The 12,152-nt window shown below is 44.1% G+C and overlaps 2 protein-coding genes across 10 annotated transcripts in view; one reads left to right on the forward strand and one right to left on the reverse strand.

Moving 5' to 3' along the window:
• The window catches only part of Tmem45b (transmembrane protein 45B), a 44,830-nt gene extending 38,944 nt beyond the window's left edge, over positions 1-5,886 (forward strand). Inside the window, exons 3-6 of the mRNA XM_075966437.1 lie at positions 2,245-2,454; positions 2,879-3,063; positions 3,447-3,592; positions 4,753-5,886. Of these exons, the coding sequence (XP_075822552.1) occupies positions 2,245-2,454; positions 2,879-3,063; positions 3,447-3,592; positions 4,753-4,867 (656 nt within the window). The 3' untranslated portion in view covers positions 4,868-5,886. The remainder of the gene's footprint in view (positions 1-2,244; positions 2,455-2,878; positions 3,064-3,446; positions 3,593-4,752) is intronic.
• Positions 5,887-8,645: 2,759 nt separating this feature from the next.
• The window catches only part of Nfrkb (nuclear factor related to kappaB binding protein), a 33,100-nt gene continuing 29,593 nt past the window's right edge, over positions 8,646-12,152 (reverse strand). For all 9 annotated transcript variants that reach the window (XM_075966432.1, XM_075966435.1, XM_075966433.1 and 6 more), the window contains 3 exons: positions 10,874-10,980; positions 9,974-10,109; positions 8,646-9,861 (listed from right to left, as the gene is read on the reverse strand). In XM_075966432.1, the coding sequence (XP_075822547.1) occupies positions 9,736-9,861; positions 9,974-10,109; positions 10,874-10,980 (369 nt within the window). In that variant the 3' untranslated portion in view covers positions 8,646-9,735. The remainder of the gene's footprint in view (positions 9,862-9,973; positions 10,110-10,873; positions 10,981-12,152) is intronic.

Raw genomic sequence — 12,152 nt, forward strand, 5'->3', positions numbered from 1 at the left:
AGCCATTGTGTATGAAGCTTTATACCAATAGCTAACAGGACCTTACATTAGTATATACCCCATGAAAAACTACCAAGTAAACCAGTTTTTGCCCTACAGAAGTTATAGAAACACAACAAATACTACGTGAAAAACAGAAAATACAAATTTATTTTTTTTTTTTAATGTGTAGCCCAGGCTGCCCTCGAACTCGTGATCCTCCTGCCTCTGCCTCCTTCAGCAAATCCTACCGGCGTGCGCCACCACAACCGGCAGAAAATACAAATTTAAATGGGGGGTAAATTTTTTAAAACAAAGGAAAACACTAAATAGGATTTAGTTTAAAATAAATAATCTTTCCCCAAATAGTCTCTTTCTAGACCTAAGAGTGGTTAACAGCAACCCACTGTCATACCTCCCACCCAGGAGTAGCAAGCATTTACTAGGAAGGGTACCCTCAAGGAGGCCAACAAGGCAGGCAACAGAAAGGTTGAGAAGTCCTCAGAGGTCTGTGAAGGATTTTAACCCTGCTTCTTTCTCACCAAATCCCCCACTACCATTCTGCAGCAGGCTCCAGGGACCGGCAGTAACAACAGTAGCAAGTTGTAGCTCCTGGAGCTACACCTGCTGGGGGCACTGGCGAGCTGATCCCCAAGATCCATCTGCAGCTTGTCCTTGGCCTACCATTGTCTGGCGTGAAGCTTTGACACTAACCCCTCCTGCAAGCCAGATGTAGCCAGGACTTCTTGCAAGCATCAACGGCTCTTTGTGGAGCTAATGGTGAGGAAAGCACACTGCCCTTTAATAAAGAAGAAAAAAAGCGATATTTTATCTGCCCTCCTGAGTGGGTGAAAGTGACATTTGGTCAGCACCGCTCTAGGGCTCTTGCCAAATGCCAGCAAGTCACTGTTCTGAGCACACACAGTCCCCACTTCACAGGGCTCCCGTTCTGTTATCAGTGGCACTTTCCTGGACCATTTCACTAACCTCCTGATCCCTTACAGGCGAATGCAAATTTGAGCCACTTCCAGGCTTCCTCCAGAATATTTTGGATACCAAGCATAAAGGCAAATCTGCCTTCTAAACATGATAGAAAGTAGAAGGGACAAAAGCCATGAGTGGTACAGGCAATCCCTGCACTTGACAGAGTCAACAGGATGGCAAGTTTAGGGCCACCAGGGCTTGCCAGTGAGATTGTCTCAAAAAGCAAAAACTAAACAAAGCAAAAAGAGAAAGAGAAGAAACCCCAAAGTATAGCTTCTTCAGTCTGGCTTCACTTCTCTCTCTTTAGGCACCGTGGCTGGAAACTGTGAGGCCTCACAGGCTCACCCGTGTTTTAAACACAGGGCTATGGTGAGGAAGGGTACCCACTCTATGGCAGCCCCAGCACATACCCTCTCTCAGGTCTGCACATCGGACACCACTGTGACTTCTGTTCCGTGTCCCTTCAGCCTCATCCTCTCTTGGATCTGCCTGGCTCACTGATGTCCAAAGATTGCAGCAGGCCTTCTTTTGGACCACCGACCAGCTCCCAGAAAATGACGCAGAGACTTATTACTTATGAATGCTCAGTCTTAGCTTACCCTTGCCCCACAGCTCTTATAACTTAATTTAACCCGTTTCTCTTCAGCTATGTTTTGCCTCAGGGATCTTTTACTTTTCTTTCTTTCTGTATGTCCAAGTCCGAGTCTGCTGGCTGGCGGCTGCCTTTTCTCCCTCGTTCTCTTCTCCCTTCTTAAACCTAGATTTCTCCTCCTTATTCTCTCTGCTCACCAACCCCACCTATCTCCTACCCCTCTACTGCCTAGCTATTGGCTGCTCAGCTTTTTATTAGAGCGATCGGGTGCCTTAGGTAGGCAAGGTAGAACAGCAACACATCTTCATAGTTAAACAGATGCAGCATAAACAAATATAATACATCTTTGCCTAAAGTCATATTCCACAACAGAAGAGCAATGTCTCAGTCACACTCTCACCTATGGGGAATGCTGTTATCTCTGCTGAGGAACTCCCTGGGGACCAGTATGTTCTATTTCTGTCCTTGTGTCTCCAACCTCAAACCCTGAAGGAGCATCCAGGGCCAGATGTTTCCATCGGCTCCTCAGAGAAATTTTCTCTGGCTGTAGTTTTGCAGTCAGTCTGCTGACCTTTGTCCACTATCACCCATATCTGGACCTGGCTCACGTCTTCAGGCAACTTCTGCTATCTCATGTTTGTCTTGTTGACACCTTTGCCATCTCCTTTTTTATTTTTACTTCCTGGCAGGGATCCTGGCCGAGCAGTTTGTTCCAGATGGGCCTCACCTCCACCTCTACCATGAGAATCAATGGACAAAGCTCATGAATTGGCAGCACAGCACCATGTACCTGTTCTTTGGTGTCTCGGGAGTCATTGACATGCTCACCTACCTTTACTTCAACACTGTGCCCCTGGGGGTGGACAGGCTGGTTTTGGCGATGGCAGTATTCAGTGAAGGTAACTTGGAGACACGGGGAAGAAAGATGGACAAGTTGAATTTGTATCCAAATTTAAAATATTAACATATGACCTTCCTCAGAAAAATCAATCCTCAAGACATTATATGTGCGTATATGTGTTCCCCTGTTCATCCAACTGCTTACAACCCAGCACCATAGCTGACCTACTACATGTACTCTGGATTGTTTGTCATGGAGTCTGCAGACAGACACATTCTTTTAGATTCTCAAGAGACCCACAAAACTAGCAGTCTGCATGTGCTTGCTGTCGGTGCTCATGTCAGCTGGCTTCCTGAATGCTGAAGAATCTTGATTTGAGACAAGTATTGGGGGGAAAAATTCCAATAATTGGGAAAAGCTAGAGTGAACCCTCTTAACTAGAAACAAGCAAGTTTCTGATGGCTGTCATTGGTTTGCAACAGGTTTTCTCTTCTATTTCCACGTCCACAACCGACCTCCACTGGACCAGCACATCCATTCGCTTCTGCTGTTCGCTTTGTTTGGAGGGAGTGTCAGTATCTCTTTAGAGGTGATCATTCGGGATAATATTGTGCTGGAGCTTTTCCGAACCAGTCTTCTCATTCTTCAAGGAACCTGGTTCTGGCAGGTATCATTCAAGCTCCTCATATGGTCTGGGTTGAGAAGTCCCCTTGGAAATACCCAAGAAAAGTCCCCAAGTGACTTGTCTGAAAATGCAGCAGATACAGTAGGGGTACAGGGGAGTGAGGGCATGGTGTCTGGTCTAGGTGACCTTTTAATCCCCACACCACCCCTTGACCTATGCAATTTTTCTCCACCAATAGCTTGCTGGCACTCTGTATTTACTAAAGTACTCATATAAAATGAAAGCCCTAAAGTTTAGCTATTTTTAAATCATCCTATGAAGCAATCAGACTTTGTGCAGGAGCTGTGACATAGCGTAGAACACATGGAGACCACTGGGCTGCTTCTTAGATAATCAACCAGAAACTTTCTCCTCTACTCCTCCAGATTGGATTTGTCCTGTTCCCCCCATTTGGAACACCAGAATGGGACCAGAAAGACATGGACAATATCATGTTTATCACCATGTGCTTCTGCTGGCACTATTTGGTTGCCCTTTGCATCACGGCCATCAACTTCTCTCTTGTTTACTGGTATGTTAAAACCAATGCTGTCAAATTTCTCTCCCTAACCAGGCTCTAAGTGTTGGTGGTTCACTCCTACTACTTAGTTACTGCCAACTTTATGCTGAACTCTGTATGAGGTACTCTTCATTTGTAGGGCAATTACCACAATTCTTACTTGCCAGAGAGTATAAGGAGGCTCAGCTATGTTAAACAGGCTGACTAGAGGATGTTAAATCTAGGTTTCAAGTACAGTTCAGACTTTGGGGGAAAAAAAAAACAACAACAACAAAAAACCTCTCTGTAACTTTAGAGCCTGTCCTGGAATTCGCTCTGTAGACCAGGCTAGCCTCGAACTCACAGAGATCCGCCTGCCTTTGCCTCCCAAGTGCTGGGATTAAAGGCATGGACCACCACTGCCTGCTTTCCTGGCCTCAAACAGATTTTAAGCTGGTACATAATAGGAAAATCCTCAAACCAGCAATCTGTCTGGGTTGATGTCCCTCCTATCACTGGTTTGGTGGATCCATCACCTATGTTCAAACTTGTTTTGCTTACTTCCCAAATATACAGACATCAAAATATGTCTAAGAGCAGAAAGTGCTAATTACCTTTTAACATAATATAGACTATAAGAACTACTGGCTGCCTGCACTTACTGCCCCAGGCACCACATGTTAACTCCTTTAACCCTCATCACTTTATTATGTAGTTCCATTTGCTTTTAACAAACGGGGAAACAAGGCTTCAAAAGCCTGAGTAATCTGAACAACTACTAAATGGAAAACTAAAATTTGGCATGTGTTATTATGGAGATCTGTTGCTGTAGAAGCTGTCTCTGCCTTCCCCCGCCCCAAGTCTTATTTCCCCTAGACTAAAGGAGATATATACTTCATCCAGGAAAAACCCCAGGCCAAAAAAAAAAAAAAAAAAGTTTCCTCCAGCTCTACTTTCTGGTCAGTAAAATAGATGACAAGAGGGAGGCCTAAATCTAGTCTCAATAATAATAATGTTTTGGTTACCAGTTGATTTTTTCTCTTCTGTAAATAGAATCCTGGAAGTCAGGTGTGTAGATGTGCTATAACCATGTTTAATAGATACCTAAAGAAAGGCTCTGCCATTCTCTTACATCATGGAGTTAGTGAACAGAGGACTTAAGGCTAATTCAATGGTTCTTATGTCTGCTGCAGCTTTCTGACTAGGGTGAAGAGACATGCAGAAGGAGAAATCATTGGGATTCAGAAGCTGACATCATCAGATCACACTTACCAGTCAGCCCTTTTGAGTGGCTCAGATGAGGAGTGACATCAGGCCTTGGGGAAGTGGAGAGACCTCATCCTTTGTCAACAATAGCTTGTCCCCTCTATTTAAGGCTCGCCCTACTGTGCTCTTAGGGCTTCATATTTGCATTCCTCATCTAACACAGAGTTAGAGACTCAAATACAGGAAATTGGACCTCAGGTGTTTATGTACCATGCTACTTGGATTTTTACACATAATTTAACTTATAAAGTCCATAGTAGAGTAATACTATTATAGACCTTTCAGTAGCAAGCCTGTTCTTGTAGAGGAACTGCTCTAGGACTCTGAACACCTACAACAGGAAGTGACCGTGTGGATGAAATAACCCATCAATCTAACAAGCCAGCACATGCTGCTTCTGATAACTTGCCCCTCTTCTCTCAATCACGCAGGTACTTTCTTCTCAAAAATATATTGAGACTTAAGTGATAGACAATGCAGTGCCTTCAGTTCAGAGCCAAAATTCTAACACATTTGTTAAATAATAAAGAAACTCGCAAGCTTTGGTATTTTAAGTGCTGACTTTTGAAGCATTCTCTAGTAACTCATCCCAGAGCACTACCTTTTGGCCTTGATCGGAGACTAAATTAGGTAAAAGATGATTTTCTTCAATCAAAAGGAGCTAGTTGACAGCTCAGCTGAGAACTCAAAGTCCTGATTCCTCAACATTATCCTATTGACAAACATTATATAGCAAGTCTGTAGCTCCTAGATACAGAGGGGAAAATCAGATTATGAAAAGGCCTCCAATTTTAAAACAGCTAAAACCAAAGGGTAAGAATTTTGAATTTTTTTATATAGACTTGATACTGTACCATTGATTCTGGACATGTTGTTTTGTAGAATTTTAACTTTCCTCACCAGGTATTTATTAAACAGCCACTTCCCTAGCACTGAAACATTTGCAAGAATTAATGAGATATCCATCAAGGAATTGACAGTAAGAGAGAACTCCTGAGGCTATCATTAGGCAGTGTGATGTGTAGCGAGATTAAATAAAAACTCAGAGACAGATACTGGTTCAACCTAAAGGTCAGAAAAGTGAAACAGCCAGTCACTGGCTCTTACCTCTACCTCGGTCTGAAATGGCGATCCTGCCTCCAGGAATCCTCAGAATGAGACTGTGTGAGAGCTGTCTCCTTCCATCTTACATTTTATATCTCTCTAGTGCTGGGAGTAAAGGCGTGCAGCACTACCACCCGGTTTCTATGGCAACTAGTGTGGCTACTGGGATTAAAGGTGTGTGTCACCACTGCCTGGTCTGTAAGCCTGACCCGGGTGGCTCTTTTACTCTCTGATCTTCAGGCAAGCTTTATTTATTAAAATACAAATGAAGTATCACTATAGTGATGGACACTGTTAAGAAGTACAGAGACAGACTGGGCGGTGGTGGCACACACCTTTAATCCCAACACTTGGGAGGCAGAGACAGGTGGTCAAAGCCAGCCTGGTCTACAACTTGAGTACCAATACAGCCAGAAGTCCTATCTCAAAAACAAAACAACAAATAAACAAACAAAAACAAACACACAGGACTAGAGAGATGGCTCAGCAGATAGGAACACTTCATGTTTCTCCAGAGGACCCAGGATTGACTCCAAGCACCCATATGGCACTTGACTACTGTCTACAACTCCAGTTCAAAGGGATGTTATCCTCTGACCTCCAGGGGCATCAGGCATGCATGTGGCGCACATACATACATTTAGGCAAAACACCCACATGCATAAACCAGAGGGAGGAGGAGCAGAGAAGAAATGGGGAGTTGGTCCTTTAGAAAAGGTACACCAGGCATAGGACACAGTACATACAAAGCCACAATAGTACACGGAGAACTAAACATATACGTTAGTTCCTGTGTAAAAAGGGCTTCTGTGCTGGCTGAGGTTGAAGGGCCTTTCACTGTGCAGCACTCTGATGCTGGGGTGCACTCTATCTCAGGGGCCCGCACAGCCTCTGCAATCTAAGCATGTGACGTCCTCCTGAGGTTGGTCAGCAGAAGGTCAAAAAGCTATGAACTGGCAAAATCCATCAAAACTGTGACCGGCAAGTCTGGTGTCTTTCTCTCATCCCATACCCCTATCCTTCATAAACACCTAAAAGAGAAACTTCACAAAGTTCTGCAAAGTCACATGTAGGGATTCGAATCATCTGAAAATATTAAGTATTATAGAACTCTGGGCTCCCTTTTCCCTTGGCTTGACAGTTGAGAGGAACCCAACCCATTCAGAAAGTATTTAAGGACTCATTCACTAACAATAAAAAAAAAAAATTGCTTTCCTTATTTTCTGTTTTATTTTCATTTAAAAAAAGATGTGAGGCTTCTCATATTGGCAGAAGAAACGATATTCTTGAGGGATTGACATACAACTATTAAATATAAAATACTAAAATTTATTTTTGTATCTCTAACCAGTGATTTGGGACACCTTTATTGAAAGATCTTCCATGGCAAAATATTCTTCAACAGTGTTAGAAGTACATGCCACAGGGCTGGCAAGCAGCCCCTGCTCTTCCAGATGCCCAGAGCTCAGTTCCCAGCTCCGACATCTGCATGACTTCTTCTTCCACCAGTTCCCACACATACTCACACAAACACAGATACACACAGAAAAAATAAATCTTAAAGTACAAGTAGATCCGAATGCTTTTCACTAAATCCTGTCTTGGGTACATGGTCTGAGTAATTTTACCAATCTGTCCAACAGAAGCTCAGAGGATCAATGATGCCACTGTATTACAAGAGCTGTTCCCTGCAAAACTAGACTTCTGGGGAGTCAACCCCACAAGCTGGCATCATTAAATAAGCCTGTATTTTAACTATGTATTCGCTAGGATATACAATATATTTGCATGTACTAATCAGACAGGCAATCAGATACCCTCAGTATATAAAAGTTTGGAGTAGATCTGAAGCCAAAAGCAAGAGTGACTTTTATGGGATTTGCTAAGGAAAATCTCAGAGGTTTTAGCCAACAGTAAATTTCTCACAGAGAGTATTTCCTACCTTCCCTTATTGTTGTCTAGGAACTACCACATCATTTTCTGTATGAATATGATATCCAAAAATATAAAACACACAAGGAATTTGTATTCCCCTCACTCTAGTCCCCCCACTTCTCATCATTTCAGTCCATTCCCACACCATCAAGAGTATGATTTCATCTCATCCTGTCACCTGCGGTTTGAGAGCCAGGCTTCCCACACAACTCTAATTACCCTGCGGTTTCACCAGGACACCTTAGTGAGTCTTCCTTAAAAGTACAGCACACAGGGGACCTGACTTGGAAGACCTAACTTTCTGCTCTAATGTAGCACCAGGTGGGCCTCTAGCCAGCTGAAGTGAGCCAAGCATGAGTGTGAAGTTCTAATCCTCTGCTCCGATGTCCAGAGAAGAGATTACTACAGGCCCATGTGACTCTAACATCACACTTTAGCAGTATGGTGCTCTCTCCCCACTAAGTTACATCTCTAACACTGGGAACTGACTTTGGGTTTCAAGACCAGGTGCTCATCTTAGTTTCCTCTAATTTCCACTCAGATTTATATCTTCTCACTATTAAAGAGGGATGGCAATTCTAATTGTCAAAACTGCTATGAGAACCAAATGTAACTGTAAAGTCACTCTGTAGCTGAAAGCACTCTAACCCTTTTCGGTTTCTCTGCAACTTGCTAAACAACCCAGTTTCAACCCACCTACCACTTAAACCAGACCGTTTCCATTCTATGTGGCCTCTGGCTCTACTTCCCCATAAAAGAAAACAATTAAAGGCCCAAGATGAAAGATAATTTTTTAATAATTTGGATACTTTCACAGAGAGACAGGGAAGTCCTGTCCCCACAGAAAGGCGTTCCCACCCACCCCTGCACCACAGCAGGATACAGAAGGTGTGACCAGTGCACTAAGTACGTAGGACTTTAAAACCATCCTTCTGAGCTGTCTGCGGCTCGTAGTGGCTGAGAAGTGTGAAACGGCCAGGAATAAAAACCGCAAACTCAGACTTACTTCTCCTAACACTGCCCCACCTCCACCATTTTCTCTATGCTCCAATCAGGTGGCCAGCTTCAAGGGTCTGGTTTGCAACTGCTGTTCTACAGCAGATAGAATCTCTGGGCTGTACGCAGGTGCACTGTGAGCAGCATCTCGGCCAGCATCCCCTACTCTCTCTTGACAAATGTCAAGGACAATCCCCAAGTGAAGATACAGGGAACAACCAAGACCCTGACACCCACCTTTAGTAAGTGGTACCAAACTGGTCTCACTTGACCTCATGGCCTACATTCCCTACTATGTAACCTCTCATTATCAAGTAAGTCCCCAACCTGTTAAGAGTATTATTATGCTCTCATTCTGGCCAAAGGAGTAAGGGATCAGTTTAGGGGCACTAAAGCCCGCATTTCTATTTGATAAAAGATGCACAATAAGTTTTTTAAAAAAATAAGTTACACAAAATCTTCTTGACACAAAACTCATCTGGACAAGTCACCAAGAAGGTCGAAAACTAAAAAGTAAAATCCTCACACAGAATGAGGCTTATTCGCTGCTGGCCCGCTCCCCAACTGGAAGGCCTGCTCCCTGGGCATCCACCACTCAGGAGGTAAACTCTGGCTTTTGTGACTGTGACCTCCCATGACTTTGATGTTCTCTCCTCCTGGACTAGACAGTGCAGCCCTGAAACCCTAAAATGGAACCTCGTCAGGGCTTCATTCTGGAGTGTGGCTGCAGAACCTAGGCCATAGTTGGCATCACCCTCCACCACTCTGCCTCAAGCAGGAGAGCTCTGAGGAATGAAGCAAACAACTTCCCTGTTCCCTTTCTGTCAGCCAAGATGCATGAGGCCTGGTCTCTTAAAGCTGCCTCTCTTTCTCAGTCACTGTTGTTCAGGTGCTTGTTTAGGAGAAGGAGCGGTGGTCACAACAACAGTGGAGACTGCTTTGGAGGAGCCAGAAGCTGTGCCCTGTTGGAGATGGGACGCGGGAACAGTCTGGATGCGCACCTGCGCACAAAGAGAGGAAATCTGGTCAGTGAACTGCAAGTAGGCACATCAATGAAGGAAAACAAAGGAAACAGACAAGCTGAGATGGTCGACAGTCAGCATTAGACCTTACCTGTGTGGCCTGACCTTGTTGCTGAAGTTGCTGCAACTGCTGGGCAGTGAGGAAACTCACTGGCTTATTGCCAGCAATTAGCTTAGTACCTGCTGGCATGGTTGTGAGGATGATGTTGCGACCCAGCCCACTGAGACTGTGGAAGGGAAACAGAAGTAAGGTATGACCACACATTGCTCTGGCTCAGACTGAAGCTCCATATGGAATGAAGGACAATAAAGAGGCCTTGTGCTCATTAAAAACCTCAGCATTCTGAATTCAAATGGAATCTCATACTAGGGCTACCTTTCTTCTAAACTTCTATACTCTCCATGGCTGGAGCCTCCAGAGTAGTGGATAAAATACTCTAAACTCTATACTCTGCCCAGCAAGAGACAGGAACCATGAGTCCCTGGCAAGAATCTCTTCCAGTTGGACACATGGGAAGGAGAGCTGACAGCACTACAGACAGTACAGGTGAGGCAGCCCAGCAACCCAGCAAGATCCCCGTCCCACCTCCCCAAACAGCCTCCTCATGATTAAGAATGCCCAAATGACTGCATCAGTCTTTATCCCTGTTTAAGACAGGGCCAGAGGAAGTCAACATTTGCCAAACAGTCTTAAGCTCGGGCTCAAATATCAAAGAAGGATCCTTTGATCCAGCAACATCTTCCAACCATCCCACCCCAACACCCTGCCCCTCCTCATTTTCTACCGCTCAATATATCCCCGCTTTACTACTGCTGTTGTATTCCTCCTACTCTACAATAGAAGCCAGGCACAGAATGGCTCTTTTATGTCTTAATTGTTGCATCCAAAAACAGTACTGGGGATTCGATGTGTATCATGATGGGAATGTCAGGCATCAAGCACCTGCGCATTCTGCAAAACTGCATTTGCTCTTCCACAAACAGCACTCACTTGGCTCCAAGGTTGCCTTTGATAATGGGGGCTGTGACGACACTCTTGCCCTTCATTGGCTGGCTAATCACAGAGAGAGGAACTGTGATCCTTGTAGGCAGCTTCCCCTACAAAGAAAACAATCAGCATTTGTGAGCTAGAAGGAGATCCAGCAAACAGCTAGTTCCTACAGAGAAGAAGCGAGGGCACTAGAGACAGCGCCAATCCTCATTCCCCAAGGGTTCCAATATTCCTGTAGTCAGAACCCGAGTAACTCCAATAAACTTGCTTATACGTTAAGTTATATGCCTGTTTATCACGATGAGCTCAAGCTCTGAGTTTGCCTTAAGTCTCAGGAGACTCTGAACTTAGAAGTCCAGGAGGAATGGAACTTGAGACTGGGTCTCTCTATAGAGCCCAGGCTATACATCAATTCAGTCTTCCTGCCTCAGCTTCTCTAGAGCTAGGATTACAGGAATGCACCATATACTCAGCTAACAGACCCAGACTTTTGAACAGTGCTGGAAACTGCGTTTTGTGTTATGTGGGGACAAAGGGTGCAATGTTATAGTTTAAATATGAAATGTCCCCCACAGGCTCATATACTGATTACTTTAGAAGATTGTAGACACTTTTAAGAAGTGAGTCTAGTTGGAGGAAGTAAGTGCAGTAGTGTGCTCTTGAGGTTATGCCTAATTCCTGGTTCTCACTGACACTTCCTCTCATGAGCTGAGCAGCCTTAGACATGCTCACTCCCACCACTATGATTTGCTGCTCACCACTGGTCCAGAATCAACAGAGCTAAAGACTGGGACAGAGACTCTGCAACCATGACTCTAAGTTAATGTTTTCCTAGTTTATGGCAGGTATTTTGTCACAGCAATACAAAATCTGACTAATAAAGAGTATAATTCTTTAAAATTTTTTTGATTAATTTTATGTGTGTTTTACCCACATGTATATTTGTGAATTGCATGTGTATCTAATGCTAGTGGAAGTCAATGTCCCCTTCTGACTTAGGCTGCCTAGTTTTTGATGTTTGATTAGTAACAAAATTACCCATCCCACCCAGTACTGGGGATGAAACCTAAAGTCTCCCACATGTTAAGCATTAGGTGTTCTACCACTGAGTCACACACCCAGCAGGTAATTTATAACCATGTGTAAACCTTGCTTGTTTTTAAAAGATAGAAGAGAGATGGCTCAGAGGTTAAGAGCAGTAATTGTATTTTCAGAGGACCCAGGTTCAACTCCCAGCACCTACACAGCAGCTCACAACTGTCTATAACTCCAGTTCCAT

Source organism: Microtus pennsylvanicus, chromosome 3, assembly GCF_037038515.1.
Source record: "Microtus pennsylvanicus isolate mMicPen1 chromosome 3, mMicPen1.hap1, whole genome shotgun sequence".
In the NCBI taxonomy this organism is placed as follows: domain Eukaryota; kingdom Metazoa; phylum Chordata; class Mammalia; order Rodentia; family Cricetidae; genus Microtus; species Microtus pennsylvanicus.